General features: G+C 43.3%; 3 protein-coding genes across 8 annotated transcripts in view; 1 reads left to right on the forward strand and 2 right to left on the reverse strand.

The window, feature by feature from the left end:
* Positions 1-681: 681 nt before the first annotated feature.
* LOC132207032 (histone H4) lies at positions 682-993 on the forward strand. The gene has a single exon (XM_059642222.1). It carries the CDS (start codon positions 682-684, stop codon positions 991-993), a length of 312 nt encoding a protein of 103 aa, XP_059498205.1.
* A 2168-nt stretch (positions 994-3161) lies between these two features.
* LOC132206876 (late histone H2A.2.2-like) lies at positions 3162-3556 on the reverse strand. Its single transcript, XM_059641984.1, has one exon. It carries the CDS (start codon positions 3552-3554, stop codon positions 3162-3164), a length of 393 nt encoding a protein of 130 aa, XP_059497967.1. The 5' UTR covers positions 3555-3556.
* Positions 3557-4870: 1314 nt separating this feature from the next.
* The window catches only part of LOC132207015 (late histone H2B.L4-like), a 55852-nt gene continuing 40013 nt past the window's right edge, over positions 4871-20709 (reverse strand). For 5 of the 6 annotated variants that reach the window (XM_059642195.1, XM_059642193.1, XM_059642196.1 and 2 more), the window contains 2 exons: positions 16174-16255; positions 4871-5849 (listed from right to left, as the gene is read on the reverse strand). In XM_059642195.1, the coding sequence (XP_059498178.1) occupies positions 5458-5838 (381 nt within the window). In that variant the 5' untranslated portion in view covers positions 5839-5849; positions 16174-16255 and the 3' untranslated portion in view covers positions 4871-5457. Of the gene's footprint in view, positions 5919-16173; positions 16256-20709 lie in introns of all 6 variants that reach the window. The other variant, XM_059642194.1, reaches the window with a different exon arrangement.

Here is a 20709-nt window from a genome sequence, read left to right on the forward strand (position 1 = left end):
GGCCTGCTGTGTTCATCCAGCCCCACACTTTGTTATGATGGCTGTGGAAATGTCAGTTTCAGTTCCTGTCCATTTCTATTTCACATATTCAGGGAGACAGTAACACTGGCGCAGAAACCCCGCTTCACAACACAGTCCCCAAGAAATGATTTTGTCTGATTCACCGGGAGCAATGGAAACTGACTTTGTCGGATTCTACAGCATCTGCAGTTCCTGCTATCTGTGAAATGGAAGCTGACTTGCTGTCTTCTGAAAGAAAGGCCAGGACATGGGCTTTTAATTGTTTCACAACTGCTTTTAAAATTGTATCAGTGATATCAGCTTTTGTGCTCCTGAGATGCTGCTTGGCCTGCTGTGTTCATCCAGCTTCACACTTTGTCATCTTGCCTTCAAAATATCCAGGTTTTATTATCTTTGAACATAAGTTTGAGTCTGCAGGTTTTCTGCCGGGCCTTGTGTTCACTGCCCTTGTGGAGAAAAGGTTGAGTTCCAGATCCAGTTGGGGGCGGGAGTTAGCTGGAGGCGGAGCTGGACATTTCTCTGCCTGTCACTCAGTTGCCTGCCCGGGCCGCCTCTCACTCTCTGTCAGCTCTTTCTCAGTCAGGTCGGGGCGGGCTATATAAAAAAGGAAGGTGAGGCACCTCGGGTCTTATTCGGCAGCGATTGGAGTGAAGAAACGTGATGTCTGGAAGAGGGAAGGGAGGTAAAGGCCTGGGAAAGGGCGGAGCGAAGAGGCATCGCAAAGTGCTCCGTGATAACATCCAGGGCATCACGAAACCAGCCATCCGGCGCCTGGCTCGCCGTGGCGGGGTCAAGCGCATCTCGGGCTTGATCTATGAGGAGACCCGCGGGGTGCTGAAGGTTTTCCTGGAGAATGTGATCAGGGATGCGGTGACCTACACTGAGCACGCCAAGCGCAAGACGGTGACTGCCATGGATGTGGTGTACGCTCTGAAACGCCAGGGCCGAACTCTGTATGGATTCGGCGGCTGAGCAAATCGTCCCTTTTCCAGCGAACCCAAAGGCTCTTTTCAGAGCCACCCAAACACTCCGATTGAGAGCGGAGACCTGAGGATGGGGAACCAGCACATAGGGCTGGTGCAGCGACTTTTAATTTTGCATCAATCTTTCAGGAAATATATTAACTTCGTGTGCCGCGTTGCAAGAGAGAGAGCGCGATTGTTAAATTATACTGTCTGCAGTAACGTGTTTTATAATCAAGATATCCCTACACTACAGATAGAGGTTTCACGGCCAGTCGAGACGATACGGTTCTGCAGCTGGTTATGTCACATACAGAAGGAGCGGCCGGCTCCGTCATGCGACCATGGCTGATCTGTTTCTCAACCCTAAATCTTTGATTCTCTTCCATGTGAATACCAGAATATCAGTAATAACACCAGCTGTCCATACCAGGAATAATAATTTGCTCTGTCCGTAATTTTGGGCCCAGGCGCAAATGATACATATTACAGTGTTTGTCCTTCATTGACGCTCCCAGGAATGATAATTTGTTCAGTTTTGATTCTGGTAGCCGTGCCGAGGTTTTAGTGGCGTGTTCATTCCACCTGCCTGTTAGAGGTGCGTCAGGAAATGATTCAGAGCCCTCTCCGCGCTGACTGCAAGTTAGGTTCACAAGAAAATTTTGTAAAGCATAAGATATAATCTTAGGCGCAGGCGCATGGGACTTGTTAATATTTTGTAAGGTCAGGCTGAAATCGGCGGGCGATTTGAAATTGACCAACTGTCATTTCAAGTTAACCAATCAGCCTCCAATAATTATTTTACTGCCTTTTCTGTCCTTCAGTGGCTGTTTCTCGGGGATTTGAGGGACGGGACTGTATCCAATCCCAGCTCTAGGGCGGGCTCTCCATTCCCTTAAATAGGCAGCGCCGCAGCAGACTCAGCATTGAGAGTAGCAGCTTGTGTGTGTGTGTTGTAGAGAATGGCCAGAACCAAGCAAACAGCGCGCAAATCCACCGGAGGGAAAGCTCCCCGCAAGCAGCTGGCGACCAAAGCGGCCCGCAAAAGCGCTCCGGCCACGGGCGGAGTGAAGAAGCCTCATCGCTACAGGCCCGGCACGGTGGCTCTGCGGGAAATCCGCCGCTACCAGAAATCCACCGAGCTGCTGATCCGCAAACTGCCATTCCAGCGCCTGGTACGGGAGATCGCTCAGGACTTCAAGACCGACCTGCGCTTCCAGAGCTCGGCCGTGATGGCCCTGCAAGAGGCCAGCGAAGCTTACCTGGTGGGGCTGTTTGAGGACACCAACCTGTGTGCCATCCACGCCAAGCGGGTCACCATCATGCCCAAAGACATCCAGCTGGCCCGGCGGATCCGCGGGGAGCGCGCCTAAACGGAGCGTGCCCGGCCCTGTACATTCACCCCGAGAAACACAACGGCTCTTTTCAGAGCCACTAAACTGTCCCGAGAGAGCAGCAATCGTCAGGCACTGGACTTTAGTTAATGTCAACACACAGCATGCTATTGATGTCTCAATGCAACAAGAGTTACAGAAAATGAATGGGTCTGGGCTGCACGAATTGATATTGAAGACGAGGCAACTCGGGACAATCAGGTTTATAAATTTTCAGTAATCACAACAAATTCAAGTACTGCATTCCACCCTTTATAATTGGTACATTTCCAATTGGACCGCCTGTGTGGGAATTGCTTCCCGTGGCGTTTCCCCAGCTGTAACTGAACTTGCCGGAGAAGGAGGGTGGGAAACAAACGCCAATTTCAAAACCCGCCACATTATACAAATGATTTTTGTAGTTTTGGCCATGCAATCGAAATTTTGCCCAATCTCCCACAAGTGTATTCGATCCTCTGAGGATGGTCGGTTCTGTCTCGCATGGCATCTTTCTGGGGCCGAGCTATTCCATGTCTCATGTTCCCTGGATGGGGATACCGCTTTGAGTCACTATTTAAAGTCGCAGTCGCTGTCCCTGCAGCAAACCCTCCAAATTTATTCGTCCCGTTCTAGTTTTATCACTGTTAAAGCGAAAACAAAAGGGATTATTTCTGCGCATTTACCGGACCGTGTTTGCACATAAAATGAAAATTAGTTAGCCAACAGTGAAAGTCTAGCTGCTTTTCACTGATGTTGTGGATGGCTCTTAAAAGAGCCTTTGGGTTGTCAGATTCAAGAAGTGTCTTCACTTTTTAGTGGCGCCCCCAGCGGCGGTTTTCTTGGGCAGCAGTACAGCCTGGATATTAGGCAGCACCCCACCCTGAGCGATGGTCACACCTCCCAGCAGCTTGTTGAGCTCCTCGTCGTTGCGCACGGCCAGCTGGAGGTGCCTGGGGATGATGCGGGTCTTCTTGTTGTCCCGGGCCGCGTTACCGGCCAGCTCGAGGATTTCAGCCGTCAGGTACTCGAGCACCGCAGCCAGATAGACCGGCGCTCCGGCACCCACACGCTCAGCATAGTTACCCTTTCTCAGGAGCCTGTGAACACGGCCCACCGGGAACTGCAGCCCAGCCCGGGACGACCGGGACTTCGCCTTCGACCGAGCTTTACCGCCACCGCCCTTTCCTCTCCCAGACATCGCCACAGTCTCAAACACTTTCACAGAAAATACTGCAATGCGGCCACATCCCGCACTCTTATACCTTCGGGAGGAATGGGGGTGCGGCCATTGCTGATTGGTCATATTGTTCAGTATCTCCTCATGTCGTTTCAATGCCCAATCAGATATCTGCTTCCCTCACCAATCCGGAGAGGGCCCGGGGAGGAGGCCGGAAAATCCCGGCGCCAAATCTTCAACCGCTTTCTTTCAAACTGGAGAAGCCCGCCAATAACTTCGAAATGGGTAGAAGTTTTACAAAGAAGAATGCGTTCATACTTCAGATAATTTACTTGTAGAATACACCTATATACGTCAACACCATCTCTGTCTAATTTCCCGGCCTAGTTGAAACCAACTATTTTTGATCTTGAATTCCCCCCACCCCGCGAAAAAACTTAACATGAAGCGGAAGGGGGAAAGAAAAGCCCGCCGAAAGTTATTCTCTGCACAGATTGAATTTAATTCACATCTACACCCGGATATAATAATCAAAGTATCACACAACTGTTTCTTTCTCGTTGAACTCAATACTGCTTTAAACAATATTTTACAATCTCGCTCCCTATTGCACAAGATCAACAATGTTTCTACTTTTGCGATGCCAGTCCGGCAGCTGTTCTGCTTTTATCTCAGTTCACTTGGAAATTTTCCCGCCGACAGCAGAAAGCCTCATTTATAGCTTTCTGCAAAACCGGATAGAACCCGCGGGGAGATTTGAAAATAAAACAAAATTCGTCGGCGTGGAAACCGTAGGAAAATACCGGCGCCAAATCATCAACCGTTTTCTGTCCGATTTGAAAAGCCCGCCAATATGGGCAATACGAGGAAGAGGTTTTACAAGGATTTTTGCGTTAATGCTTACGATTTAATTTCCTTTCAGTTAAAAATGTTCACTTCACATAATCTCTCTCTGTCACTCCCTAAGCCACACCGTTTTCAGAAAACATTGTAAAATAGCCCTCACTTATTGTGCTGGATCAGTCTTTCCGGACGGTCTCGGTTCATTTTGAAAGCCTCTCACCGACAGCAGAAAGCCCCACACACTGCAAACTGAAAAAAAATCGGATAAATTCCCTGACAGATTTGGAAATTGAAAAAGGAATCGCGCGGCATTTCTCTTAATGGGACTCAAATAAGAAATCATAATTTTTCATTGCCACGGGTGAAATCCAGCGTTCATACCCCATTGGGACAAATTTGAAAAACCCTCCAACATGTAGGATATAGGGGGAAAAGTTTCACAAAGAGGAATAAACAGTTTAATTTTTCTTTGAATTTAATTCAATTTCACATTACAAGTGCACGCTGATGTATTTATAAAAACTTACACCACGTTTTTCGGGGTGAACGGGTTAAAACTTGAAACAATAGTTTGAAGTTGCCCTCCCATATTCTCCTTGAACACAACAGTTTCACACTTGCGACTGCAATCCTGGCTCTGGCTTTATCGCAGTTTATTTTGAAAGCCTCTCACCGACAGCTGAAATCCTCAATGACAAGAGATCCCCCAACAACTTTTCGTGGGACTCGAGCAGTTAGTTTTCTTTCCAGGGGGTGAAATTCCTGATCAAGGGGTAAATAATAACTGGAACACATCGGAGTTGTTGAAAAAAAATGACTGACTGACGATGAATGTGTTTTCTGTACAGCGAGGGAGAGACTGGGTAGGAAGGCATCCGAAACTAACCGACAGAGGGACAGGGACAGCACATTAATTTTTAGAACGTTTGTGTAAACAAAGATAAAGATTAGAGACATGAATTATAGATACCGAGAATCATTTACAAACGAAAAATGGTTCAACTGCTTCATTGAAATTGTGGGTGGCTCTGAAAAGAGCCGTTGGGTTTTGGATGTGTTTATTTCAGCACAATGTGGGGTCTCACTTGGAGCTGGTGTACTTGGTCACCGCCTTTGTACCCTCCGACACGGCGTGCTTGGCCAGCTCCCCGGGCAGCAGCAGCCGCACCGCGGTCTGGATCTCCCGGGAGCTGATGGTGCTGCGCTTGTTGTAATGGGCCAGGCGGGAAGCCTCCCCTGCGATACGCTCGAAAATATCGCTGACGAACGAGTTCATGATGCTCATCGCCTTGGAGGAGATGCCGGTGTCGGGGTGAACCTGCTTCATCACTTTGTAGATATAGATGGCGTAACTTTCTTTCCTGGACTTTCTCCTCTTCTTACCGCCTTTCGCTGGCGCCTTCTTGATGATTTTCTTGGCGCCCTTCTTGGAAGTTGCCTGCGCTTTCTTCTCATCTACCATCGTGACGGTCACTTTCAGACACAGAATAAGCAAAAACGGGCTCGGAGCTCGCTTTTTATAGCCTTACCGCGTCAGCAATGCTAATGAGGGATGGGGGAAAGTTTTGTTCGTGATTGGACAGTTAAAAGGAATGTCAAACATCACATCAGCCTCGCTGTGATTGGTTAGTTTATGGAGACAATGCGGATCTGTCAGGATCTTCAATGAAATGCGAGACACAAACCAAATTCTGTACACGGAACAAACTCCGAGCTCACTCGTAAAATCAACTGGTTCTTGTCATTTAATGATACCTTGAACACAGTATCTGAGTGATTTTAATTGTGGCAGTGTGTTTTGTTCTACTCAAAGTAATCTCTCTGTGTAATATTATTTTATTTCATCTCTCTCTGAGTTCCGCAGGACACTTGTGTCATTGAGAGATTCAGGTTTATTGAAGGATAGTTTTGTCCAATGTCTGTCAGGCTCTCCTATGTGAAAATGCGAGTGCAGTTATCTATCTGTCCCTGTCTGTTTATGCAGTGTGAATGATTATCACTCTCTCACAATCTGTTCCTGTCATACAGTCATAGAGATGTACAGCACTCTTGGGTCCACCTCGACCATAATAATCAGATATCGTAAATTAATCTAGTCCCATTTACCAGCATTTAGCCGATACCACTCTGAACCCTTCCTAATCTTGTGCCCATCCAGAAGCCATTTAAATGTTGTAATTGTCGTATCCTCCACCACGTCCTTTGGCAGTTCAATCCAGTTATGCACCACTCGCTGCGAGCTAATGTTGCCCACCTTAGGTTGCTCTTCAACATTTCACCTCTCCACTTAAGCCCATGCCCTCGAGTTATGGATTCCTCTACTCTGGGCAAAAGAACTTGATTATTCACCCTATCCATGCTGCTCATAATTTTATAATCTTCTGGAAGGTCACCACTCGGCCTCCAACACTCCGTGGAAAACAAGCCCCTACAAACCCTGTCTCTTCAGTCTTTCCCCAAAGGCCAAGACTCCAACCGTGGCAACAATCTTTTAAACATTTTCTGAACTCTTTCAAGTTTAAAAACCCCTTCCCATTTTAAGGGGACACCAGATCCGAATGCATTTTCTCAGAAGCTGAACCAATGTTCTGTACATTCACAACATGACCTCCCAAACCACACATTCAATGCACTGACCAATAAAGGCAAGTGTATCAAACACCTTCTTTGCTGACCTGTCTATCTGTAATTCCATTGCAAGGAGCTATGAACCTGCACTCGAAGACCCTTTGGTTTGGCTTCCCTGGAGCTTATCTGGAGTCTGCCAGTCCTGCCCTGACTTTCCCTAACAAAATGTAGCACTTCATGTTTGTCAAGATTAAACTCCATCAGACAATCCACAGCCCATTGCTCCTTTTGATCAAGGTCCCATTGTAGTCTGAGGTCATACAGCATGGAGAAAGGCCCTTCAGGTCAAATTGGTTCATGCTGACCACAGTGCTGATTCAGCTAGTTCCAATTGCCTGAATTTGGTCTATGTCTCTCTAAACCCTTGCTATTCAAATGTTTTTTTCAATGTTCCTATTGTACCTGCCTCAACCACTTTCACTGATTCCACATATGCACCACTCTCTCATGTCCTTCTTAATCCTTTGCCCTCTAGTTTTCAATTCCCTATTCTTGCAGAAAAAATACACTGTATGCATTCATCCTAACTGTCCTCTGATGATGTAACACACATCAATAAGGTCATACCTCATTCTCCTATGTTCCAAGGAATAAAGTACTCTCCTGGCTTACCTCTCCCTATAACTGAGGCCTCCTTGCCCTGGCAACATCCTCGTAAATCTTCTTTGCACACTTTCCAGTTTAAAAATGACTTTCCTTTAACAGGATGACCAAAACTGTACATTATCCTCCAAATGTGGCCTTACCAGCAACTTCTACAACTGTAACGTAACTCTTATACTCAAAGTTCCAACCAATGAAGGCCAGCATGTCAAATGCTTTCTTCACCACCCTGTCCACTTGTGGCATCACTTTCGATGAGCCATGTACTTGTATTCCAAGGTGCCTCAGTTCCACAACACTCCTCAGGACCTGAACACTTCCTGTGCAAGTCCTACCTTGGTTTGACTTCCAAAGTGCAAAACCTCACACTTCTCTGTATTGAATTGCATTTTCCAATCCTCAGCTCACTTACCCATCTGATCAAGATCCTTCTGTTATTTTTGACAAACTTCCTCGCTATTAACAATGCCTCTCAATATTGTGTCATTGGCAAACTTACTCATCATACCTTGTACATTCACATCCAGATCATTTATGTAAATGACACATAACTAAGGTCTCAGCACAGACTCCTGTGGCACACCACAAGTCACAGGCCTCCAGTCCAAGAAACAATCTTCAACCATCACCCTCTGCTACCTCCCATCAAATACATTTTGAATCCAATTAGCCTACTCACCCTGGGTAGCCATGCAACCGAACCTTCCTTATTGGCCTGCTGTGCAGGACTTAGTCAAAGGCCTTACTAAAGTCCACACAGACAACATCCACTGCCCTACCCTTATCTATCTGTGTGGTTACCTCTTTGAAAGTCTCAAAACATTTGTCAGACATGACTTCCAACTCTCAAATCCTTGCAGACTATCCCTAATCAGACATGGAATATCCAAATGTTGGTTGATCCTGTCCCTCACTATCCTCTCCGCTAACTTGCCTCCCAGTGATGTCAGCTCACTGGCCTGTCGTCCCCTGGCTTGTCTTTGCTACCTTTCTTAAACAATGCAACAACATTACCCACCCTCCAGTCTTCCAGAACTTCACCAGTGGCTAAAAAGAAAGCAAAAACCTCTGCAAGGGTCTGTGCAATTTCTTGACTAGCCTGCCACATCATCCAAGGCTGGACTTGATCAGGCCTCGGGATTCATCCATCTCAATACGCTCTCAGGCTGAAAACACCTCCTCTCTGGTAATATGTATGCAGTCTAAAAATATCTCCACTTGTTCCCCTTATTTCCTTCGCATCCATGGTTCTCTCCTTAGTAAATACGGAGGAGAAATATTCATTAAAAATCACCCCCCACCCCAAACTCCTCTGGCACCACGCATAGACCACCATGTTGACCTTTAAGGGGGCCTGTTCTCTCCTGAGCCACCATTATACTCTTAATATAGCTGTACAACCGCTTGGGATTACCTTTTACCTAATCTGCCAGATCCATCTCATACCCTCTTTTTGACCTTCTGATTTCCTTCTGTAGCTATCTGGGGATTCATCAGAGTCTGATCGCTTAAACCCAATATATTCCTCCTTGTTTTCCATGAGCAGAGTCTCTGTATCCCTCAATATCTCAGGTCAGCTTTTGTCATTTCTGTCAACTTCTGCTGTCCGAATGTGTATGTTATTAGTCCGTAACATTCAGTTTGTGCTATGTGAAAGTACAGGTGTAATTCTCAATCTATACCGATCAGTTTCTACAAAAGAATGTATGAGTGTTGTGACTAGTCCCTACATGTCCATTCTGTTGCATCAATATGAGTGGGCAGGCATTGATCTGTACCTGCCAATTTGTGCTCCATCAATATGAGAGTTTAGTTTCTGCAAGGCAGATGCAAGAGTGTAGTTATCTCACTCTACACGGGGGATATTGTTCTGTGACTATTTGAGTTCAGTTGTCACAGTGTACCTACCACATGTTACTTGGTGAATATGAGAGTTTGGTTTTAAATCTGTGACTGTCAGCTTCTCCTTGGGGAGTTTGTTTGTACAATTATCAATCTATCCCTGAAAGACTCTGCAGCATGAATGTGTAATTGTAGTTATCATTCTGTCCATATCAGTCTTCGCTATGTGAATAGGAGTGTATTTACTAATTTGTTTCCTTCAGTTTCCTGTCATATGAAAATGTGAGGTTAGTTATCAATCTGTCCATTTTTGTATGCGCTCTGTGAATGTTTGGCAGCAGTTATCACTCTGTACCTGTCAGGTTATGCTCGATGAATACATTTTCAGTCAATCCATGACTGTTTCTGTTATAAGAATGCAAGAGTTATTTATCATTCTGTTGCTGCCAGGCTCTGCTATGTGAATGTCTGATTGCTTTTATCAGTCTTTCCCTCTCAGTTTCTCTGTGCATATGGGAGTGTGGGTATGGGTATCAATTTGTACCTGCCATTTTCTGGTATCTGAATATGAGAGTTTGCATGTCAATCTGTACCTGTCACCTTCTGGTGTGTCAATATTTGAGTGCATCTGTTCCTGACAGTTTGTGATACACAAAGGATGGCAGTGCAGTTATCTATCAGTCACTGTCACTATTTACTGTGTGAATGCATGAATGCAGTTATCCTTACGTATCTGTTAGTTTCAGCTGTGTGGCTTTGTGAATGCAGTTACCAGTCTCCGCCCGTCAGTTTTTGCTGTGTTAAAATATGAGTTTGATAATCAATCCATGCCTGTGAGTGCGTGCTCTGTGAATGTATGGCTGTCATTACCAGTCTCTACCTCAAAGTTTCTGCTGAGTGTGTGTTTCGGTATCCATCTGTACCTGTCAGTTTGTCATGTGAATGTCTGACTGTTGTCATCAATGTGACCCTATAAGTTTCTGCAGTTCAACTATGTGACTGTAGTTATTAACCTGCACCTTCCCATTCCTGCTGTTAAAATCTGAGTGTATTTATCTATCTATGCCTGTCAGTTCCTGCGATGTAAAGATATGACTGTTGTCATCCGCCTTTACCTGTCAATCTCTGCTATGCGAATGAGAGTTTAATTATCAACCTATATCTGACAATTTCTATGAGGTTTATGCGAGTGTCAGGCAATATGCTGTGAAACCATGAGTGCTGTTATCAACTTATACCTGTCAGTTTCTGTATTGTGAATGAGAGGACAGGTATGAATCTTTCTCAGTCACTGCTGTGTGAATATGTGAGTGTGTTTACCAATCTCTCCCTGTCAGATCTGCGCTGCGGACATGAGAGCATAATTGTTAGTCAGTGCCTGTCATTTTCTGTGACGTAAACGTTAGTGTCATTATTATTGTCTCCGTGTCAGTTTCTGCTGTGTGAATGGGGGAAGCAATGGCCAAGTGGTGTTATCACTGGACTGTTACTCCAAAGATCCAGATAATGTTCTGGGCACCAGGTTCAAATCCCGCTATGGCAGATGGTGGAATTTGAATTCAATAAATATCTGGAATTAAGAGTATAATGATGACTACGAATCTATTGGCAATTGTCAGAAGAAAATAAAAATCATGTCTCTTTGGGCAGGAAACTGCCATCCTTACCTGGTCCACGCTACATGTGACCCCAGACCCACAACAGTGTAGTTGACTCTTAACTGCCCTCTGGGCAATTAGGGATGGGCAAAAATGTTGCCTTGCCAGCAACACCCTTGCCCTGTGAATGAATAAAGAAATGTGAGCTTACTATCAATCTGTATCTGTCAGGTTTTGTTTTAAGCTCTGTGGCTATGGGTGTCATTTTCAGTCTCTATAGTTTCTGCTATTACAATGATTTTAGTTATTGATGTGATGTTAGTTTCTGCCAGGTGACTATTTGAGCAGAATTATCAATCTGTAAATGTCACTTTCCAATATGCAAGTATGAAAGTCTGGTTGTCAGACTGTTCTGGCAGGTATATGCAATGTGAATAAAGGGAGTGTAGTTATCGGTCTGTCTCTGTCAAGTTTCTGTCATGTCAACCTCTGAATGTAACCTGCAAGTTTCTGTAATATGCATGTGTGACTGTAGTTATCAACATGTCCCTGTCATTTTCTGCTGTGAGAAGGTGAGTGTACTTATCCTTCTAGGTCAGTCAGTTTCTGCAATGTCCATCTGTGAGTTTAGATATCAGTTTATCCCTGGTGTTTTCTGCTCAGTGAATGTGCGTAGTTATCAAAGTGAACCTGTCAGGTTATGCTGTGGGAGACAGAGTGTTATGATCAGTCTGTTCATGACAGTTTTTGCTCTGTGAATATGTGAGTGTAGATATTGACCTGGACCTTTCAGTTTCTGATTTGTGAATGTATGAGTGCAGTTTTAATTTGTACCTGTTAGTTTCTGCTCTGTGAATCTGAGAGCGCAGTCATCAACACAGTCCACACAGTTTGTGTCAAGTGAATGAATGCAATTATCTGTCTCTGTTACGTCTGTTGAGTCCATTGACCTGCACATGTCAGTTAATGCAATTGGAATGAAAGCGTATAGTGATCACCCTGTACCTGTCAGTTTGTCAGACTTGACTGTGTGAGTGTTGTTATTCATTGACGCCTCTCACTTTCTGTAATATGAAGGTGAAAGTGCCGTTATCAATCCATACTATTCACTTCCTGCTGGGTGAATGTGTGAGTTCATTCTCTGTTTCTGCTATGTCAATATGACAGTTTAATTATCAATCTGTACATGTCAGTTTCTGTGAGGTGAATTTGTGAGTGCAGTTTTCAACATGTAACAATGAGCTGCTCTGTGAATACTTGAGTGTCATCATAAATCTAAACCTGTCAGTTTATGCTGTGTGAAACTGGGAGTGTTATCATCAACCTGTTCCTGTCAGTTTCTGCTAAGTGGGTACCTGAGTATAGAGATCATTCTCTTCCTGTCAGTTTCTACTCAGTGAATGTGTTTCTGAAATTATCAGTCTGTCCATGACACACTGCTTTGCTACGGTAATGTTTCCTTATCAATCTGTACTTGTCAGTTTCAGCTCTGAGCATCTGAAAGAGTAGTTATTAAGGTTTGTAATTCATACAGGTCAGGTACTCAGCTACAACAGCAATCATCCCAAGAACCACAAACAAAGCTGCATCAAAACGCTGTTCAAGTCAGCCACAATACACTGTCACACCCGGAGCTGTGTAGAGCCAAGGAAGAACATTGATACAGTGTCTTTAGAAGTGATAGTTACCTGAAAAGCGTCATTGCCAATAACTACAAAACAGATGACAACAGAAAGACACAACATGTCCAGAGACACTAGTCACCCTGCCATACATTAACGGCATACCAGAAATGACCACTAGATTACACCGCCCAGTAGGAATCATGGTAGGCCACAAACCGACAGCTACTGATGAGAACAAAGGATCCGCAAACCATGACCGACAGAACCAACGTTATTTACAAGATATGAAATGTAAAAAGGAGTTAAGTTATTTACAAGATTATGAAGAGATCGTCGTTACCATTACACAGGGTAAACCGGTAGGAAATTAGCCTTCAGGATAAACACCAACCAGCTACCAAGAGACATGACCAACTATCACTCATCTAAATGTACACGGACAAAGACGGACACCAATTTGACTGGGACAACGTAGGCATACAAGGAGAAGCCAACCAAAGACATGCACCAGAATTCCTAGAGGCTGGCACTCAAACTGGAACTCCATTAATAAACATGTCAAGCTGGACTCCATGTACTAAGAGACAAATCCAGAAGTGATGCCACCCACCCCAGCAAACCGAGGCACATAAACAGCAAGTAGGACATAACACCACTGCTTCACTGGAGGCGCACTGATGATGTCACGTAGGATGATGACAAAATGTCTGTAAACAAACTTACAAGCTTGGCAAGCAAGTCAGCAAAAGCATAGTTATTAATCTGACCCTGACAGTAACTGCAATGCAAATGTGACTGCAATTATCAACTTCTATCTGTCAGTTACTGCAATTTTGAATGTTACTGTTATCAATCTCAGTTTCTACTTGGTGACCGTGTGAATACGCTTATAAGGACCAGCCAGATTCTGCTCTGTGAATATCAGAGTAGTTATCAAAATGTACCTGTCAGTTTATGCCATAGAACAATACAGCGCAGAGCAGGCCCTTCGGCCCTCAATGTTGCGCTGACCTGTGAGCTAATCTAAGCCCACCCCCTACACTATCACATTATCGTACATACTTTTATCCAAGGCCAGTTTAAATGCCCCTAATGTGGCTGAGTTAACCACATTGGCAGGCAGGGCGTTCCAGTGCCTTAAACATTGAGTAAAGAACCTGCCTCTAACATCTGTCTTATATCTATCACCCCTCAATTTGTAGCTATGCCTTCTTTTGCAAGCTGATGTCATCATCCTCAGAAAAAGACTCTCACTGTCCACCCTGTCTAATCCTCTGATCACCTTCTATGTCTCTATTAAATCGCCTCTTAGCCTCCTTCTCTCCAATGCGAACAGACCCAAGTCCTTTCGTCATAAGGCCTTCGCTCCAGACCAGGCAACATCCTGGTAAATCTCCTCTGCACCTTTTCCAGTGCTTCCACATCCTTCCTGTAATGGGGCAACCAGAACTGTATGCAATATTCCAAATGAGGCTGCACTAGTGTTTTGTACAGTTGCAACATGACATCACCACTCCGGAACTCAATCCCTCTACCAATAAAAACCTAACACACTGTACGCCTTCTTAACAGCACTATCAACCTGGGTGGCAACCTTCAGGGATCTATGTACATGGACACCAAGATCCCTCTGCACATCCACACGACCAAGAATCTTTCCATTGACCCAGTATTCTGCCTTCCTATTATTCTTCCCAAAGTCAATCACCTCACATTTATCCACATTGAACTCCATTTGCCACCTTTCAGCCCAATTCTGCAGTTTATCCAATTCTCCCCGCAACATTCTTCCACACTGTCCACCACTCCACCGACCTTAGTGTCATCTGCAAGCTTACTAACCCATCCACCTAGGCCTGCGTCCAATTCATTTATAAAAATGACAAACAGCAGTGGTCTCAAAACAGATCCTTGAGGCACATCACCAGTAACTGGACTCCAGGCTGAATATTTTCCATCAACCACCACTCGTTGCCTTCTTACAGAAAGCCAGTTTCTAATCCAAACTGCTAAATCTCCCTCAACCCCAAGCCTCCGTATTTTCTTCAATCGCCTACCATGTGGAGACTTACCAAAGGCTTTACTGAAGTCCACGTACACCACATCAACTGCCCTACCTTCATCCACATGCTTGGTCACCTTCTCAAAAATACTCGTTGAGTTTTGTGAGACATGATCTGCCCTTGACAAATCCATGTTGACTATCTCCAATCAAATTGTTGCTTGCTAGATGATTATAAAACCTCTCTCTTATAATCCTTTCCAAAACTTTTCCTACAACAGACACAACGTTCACAGGTCTATAATTGCCTGGGTCATCCCTACTGCCATCCTTGAACAAGGCCACAACATTTGCAACCCTCCGGTCCTCTGGTACTAAACCTGTAGACAATGAGGCCTCAACGATCAAGGCCAAGGGCTCTGCCACCTCCTCCCTAGCTTCCCAGGCAATCCTCGGAAAAATCCCATCCGGCCCAGGGGATTTATCTACCTTCACACCTTGTAGAACTGATCTCACTTCCTCCTTACTCACCTCAATCCTTTCAATTCTAGTAGCGCGTAATTCAGTCTTCTCCTCTACAATATTCTCCTTTTCACGTGAAACTGGGAAAGCTGGCTCCAGCATCTGCAATTCATGCTATCTTCAAGGTTATTTTCAAACTTTTCCTGTCAGTTGCTTCGATATGGAAATGTGCATGTACAGCAACTTGTATCTCAAAGTTTCTTCTCTGTCAATTTGAAAGTAAACTGATGTATCATTATGTACCCGTGAGAATCTACTTTGCAAATATTTGAGGACAACTGTGCCTGTCAGTATTTTTCAAATCTGCGGATATGTGAGTGCAGTTACAAATTTGTACCTATCACTTCATGCTTTGTGAAATTGAGAGTGTTATCATCAATATGATAATGTGGATATGACAGCATACTTATTGTTCAGTTGCTGTCAGTTTGCTGTGTGAATGTGAGCGTGGTTATTAATGTGTGCATGCCAGTTTTGGCTATGCGAATATTTTCATCAATCTTTACCTGTCAGTTACTGCAAAGTCAATATGAGAGACTCATCAATCTTTTTTGGTCTGTTTGCATAATATGAATCTGAAAGGTTAGATATCGATCCATGTTTGTTGCTTTCTACTTCTAAAAGTGGTTTAATTGTCAGCAATCAGTAATTTTATGGGTTGAGATGTGATTCATAATGTGATAGATGTTATTAGAGTCATTTTATGTAGATTTTCTTCAATTTCTGCGTGCATACTTTGGACAAGGAGGTCTATCCACCTTAAAAATGGTGTAAATATCAATGGGCTATGAATGGTGAAACTTATTGGAACTGGGCATTTTGAATGGAGAGCAAAGAAAAATAAAATTGCATTTTTTATGTGCTGTCTTACTGTTGGTTTGAACAGATCTGTTGGAAATTAAGCTCAATGTGTGACTGACTCGATCCGCTCTGTGACTGTAGAAAGGATGTTCTCTACTCTGACAGTGGGAACATACCTGCTGTTTATTATAATGAGCTGATCACACTTGGCTTTGATCTGAAGCAATGTTACATTGTCCTGGTCCTTCCAGTGTTTGTCTGTAGGAAGACGGAACAGATAGCTCCTGTAAACCAACATCAGTTGGGTTTGACAATATTTAACTGATCAATGCAACATTTTGCTAATAGTCATTTGGATATTTTGTTTATCACCAGGAATTCTAACATAACTATGGGTCAGATTCCAGTCTTGCACTGAGCTGCTTCTTGTCTAATAATTTTTAATGACATCAACACCATTTGAGTGAGGTCTCAAAAGTAACCAAAACCTGCACAGCTCCATGACTGCATCTACCTTATACAAACCTGTCTGTGGATATGAGTTTAGTTATTGATTTATTCGTGTCAATTCCTACTTGGCGAATGTGAGAGCATTGTTGTCAAATTTGGTAAATTATTTATGTATTACACAGCAGAGACTGACAAGGACAGAATGGCACAGATCTCTAGACTGACTTAAACGATCCAGCACAGAAGGCATCCATGTGGCTCATCATGTCCATGCTGACCCGAACAACACCAGACAGCCATCACCATCCCATTTTCCTGCACACATCCCATAGCCCTGCAGCTTACAGAACTTACGGGGGAGGTTCAGGTTGCTCTTAAAAGAGTTCGTGCATTGTGTATTGGCACCATCTCACTGCATTCGTTGTTGTGTCAGAAAATCAGTTTCCTCAAGTCCTTAATTGCATGAATAAGGAGAATACCTGGTGCTGCCTATTTGGTCTTCTCTGTTACTTGTTTCTTCCATTCACAGGTACAATTTCTGTATATAGGAATTACTTCTCTACCTGTCAGAATGTGCTATTCAATGGGGCTGCAGGTTTCAGTCTGTTGCCCGTTAAAATTAGACAGACAGTCAACACAGACCAGCGTGATTATTTTGTGAAGAACTTGCAAAATAAAATTTAACACTCAGGACTAGGGCTGCTCTCATGTGCAAATTCTCAGAATTCATCTGAGTTTTTTTGAAAAGAGCTGTTGTGATGAAACAAGATGGACAGCCACACTCAATGGATCCTGTTTCAATCTTCCTGCATTATGCGACTGAGCGGTTTAAATGTTTCCTGTAAATTGGAGAACCATTTACCACAGTGGGAGAGGAGAGAGTTTTCAAGTCATCTCTCCTGTAGTGAATGGGAAAGACCGTATGTTCTTCAGTTGTTTGAGCCTGTGGTTTTCACAGGCAGATGAAAATGCAGGACATTGCAATAGTATGAGTGTTGGCTTTTCTTCAGAGTTGAGGAGGGAAAAGGAACGGACCTTTGCAACTGCTATATTAGAGTCTAAACAGCAGTGGTGATATCAAGGGACATCTTCGAGTATGATATGAGTATTGAGTATTGATATGAGTATTGTTTCATATTGCATAGTGACATACGTTTTGGAATACTGAAGTAAAGGTATTAATTTAATATGTTATAGCCAAAGGGAAAGTGCCACGAACAAATCAACTGCATTGCAGCTGACTGATCACAATGTTCCTTGTGCAGGAAAGAAAATTGGCTTATTTACTTCTATTTTATTTTGTGGCTCAGACATTACCCTTGCTGTGTGGGGAGGAAGAAGACAGAATTTTTATTTTCTGTCATGCAGTGGAGAAAACTGCAACAGTCAAACTAAATTTACTGAAGAATAAACATTGCTGAACTCTCCTGGCAAACAAAAAAAAAGGAGAATGTTTACTATCTACCTGATTTGGCCAAATCCTTCTTTCTCCACTGTTTTGAAGAATGGCTTTTTATTATGTTCCTTATTTGAGAAAATGGCAACTAGTTTTCTATTGTGTGAGATGTAATACTTCAAAGGGAGTGTCATGTGGAACACAGGGCTATTTGAATAACATTTAAGCTAATTAGAAAAAAAAAACGTCCATGATTATAAAGTCCTCCTGCTTAGGACAGAATAAAAGAAAAATATATTTCTGCTCGGTGACAAAACTGACAACTATCCGGCAATAAAGGTAGGGATGGTAGTTCCTCTACCACCATGATATATTGATGGAAATTGAATGCTGGCTGAATGGATGTAGAATTGTTGCCTGGTTGTTTCTAACCAGTACAGGCTCAGTGAGAGACAGGACTGTTTTCTGTGTCGCAGATGTCTATGACTGTATATGTGTGAGTGATAATCATTTTGTGTATATCATTTTCTGTTAGCTGGAGTTTAAATGGAACTCCACAGTTGTTAGTCCTTGCATCATATCTGTAGTTATGGCGTTTGCGCTTTGAACTAATTCTGGATCAGTCAGTACCTATGTCTGTCAGTCCATCCACATGGAGACAAAGCAGAATTAATATTATGGGACCTGTGACACTTCTTCAGAACACTCATTTCTCTTCACAGATGCTGCCAGACTTGCTGAGGTTTTGCGGCAACTTCTACTTTTGTTTCTGATTCCTATCAGCTGCAGTTCCTTGATTTTTCTATTTGTCAGGCTTTGACACTAAAAATGCATGTGGAATTCACGTCATTTATTTGTTGTGTTTATGTATGGGATTAATATTTATCAAAGGAGCAATTCTGTCCTGATCAGTTATTGGTCAACTAAACTTAAGTATCATTCATCATTTATTTCGTTGACTCATGGTGACTGCAGTATTTCCCACATCTGTATTAAACATCGACCTCTAAGAAGACTGTTGAAACAATGTCACAGCGATCATCTGGATTGTAACTTGAAAAATATGCTTAATAAACATAGAAACTGAATTCAGTCAGAAACTGAATTAAATCTAAAACTGACAGACTGATTGAAAAAGACATTTATATATTCAGACAGCCATCCCTACCTCTCTTTTCTGCAATGTTGATATGTGAGTTTAGTCATCAATCTGTTCATGTTAGTTTCTGCCATGTGAATGTTTGAGTGCAGTTATCAGTTTGTATCTGTTGGTTTCATGAGCAGTTCATGAGAATTCTGTCACAAAATCCAACAGTTTTTTTCTTCTGAGGGAGCGACCAAATGATATTTAGTTCATGACCACGGCAATTACCATGGGTTTAAATGCACGGGAATTGGATGCCTTCGCTCACCTTCGGTACTGTTTGTCTCTTATGAAAAGGTAGCTCTCTGATCTGAAATCCATGAGGAGAAGCAATTTTGAATGTTACATGCTCTGAGGCTTGCAGTGTATTTGATCTTCATGCCTGGTACATGTTTAGCACATGTCAGGGCCGTGTATGTATTTGCAAGTCATTGTAAACCACTGTAGGTGTGTATGTTGAGAGTGTGTTTGTGTGGTGAGACTTCGAGAGCGAAAAAACACATGCACTCAATAAGCATTCTCTGTCAGGCTTTGACACAGGATGTGTGCATTTAAACGTCACATTATTTAATCGTCCTGTCTCTGTCTGGAACATGTGTTGGTCAAATGATTAATACTATCCTGCTCAGTTACTGATGTGAATGTTTCCATCCACATCTGTACTCATTACCTACTTCACATCTGGTTGGCGTAACTATGCAATGGCATGAACTAATTTTTCACCTTTAAAGGAATGCTTCGTGCACCTTGTTCTGATATAGGAAAGCCTCCGGAGACTAATTAACATCTCTATTTGAAGCTTTCCCCCAAATGCTTTTAGTGATTTGTATTTTATTATGTGCATATATTTCTCGATTTCATCATAATTATCGGAAGAGTCTTTAAAAGTATTTCTTAATACTATGAATAATATGAAAGAAACAACAAATTGCTGCATAATGGCCTTATCTGCTGTTTTCATGAAATTCTAGGCTGACTGTCATCTGGGATCATTCACATCCCTTGCCCTAACCAACTCTGTTCACCCGAAGGGACAATATCCTTTCATTAATGAGATTGGAATTAATCATGGCTGTAATTTGATGAATGTGTTTGATCCTCTGGTACTTATGCAAACCATTAGTTCATCTGTTTGTTCTTGCAGGAGCTGACTCTCCCCTTCAATGTTTGTTCCAAATCTTCAAACTGTCTCACACAAACCTTCTCGCAGTTGTTCATACAAATGCTCCCTCTTGTGTCAGAATAACGTCTTCTCTTCTAATAGTAATACCTGTAATTTTTTATTCATTCACAGCATGATGGTGTTGCTGTCTCAGCTTGCATTTATTGCCTGCACCTAATTGCCCAGAGAGCAGTTCAGAGTCAACCTCATTGCTGTGGGTCTGGAGTCTCACGTAGGCCAGACCAGGTAAGCATGCCAGTTTCCTTCCCTCAAGGAAACAAGTGAGCCAGATGGATTCTTTTTCCTGACAGACAATGGATTCATTGTCATCATTAGATTCTTAATTCCAGATCTTTATTGAATTCAAATTCCACCATTTGCTGTGGGGTGTTCGAAACCATGTCCCCAGAATGTTGTCTGGTCTCTGCATCAACAGTGCAGTGATACGACCACGAAGTCAATGCCTCCCAGATCTGGTGGCCTTTGTTCAGAACTGAGGAAGTGTACCAGGCCTGAAACATTAACTCTGATTTCTCATCACAGATGCTGCCAGACCTGCT

Source organism: Stegostoma tigrinum, chromosome 44 (genome assembly GCF_030684315.1).
Source record: "Stegostoma tigrinum isolate sSteTig4 chromosome 44, sSteTig4.hap1, whole genome shotgun sequence".
Taxonomy (NCBI): domain Eukaryota; kingdom Metazoa; phylum Chordata; class Chondrichthyes; order Orectolobiformes; family Stegostomatidae; genus Stegostoma; species Stegostoma tigrinum.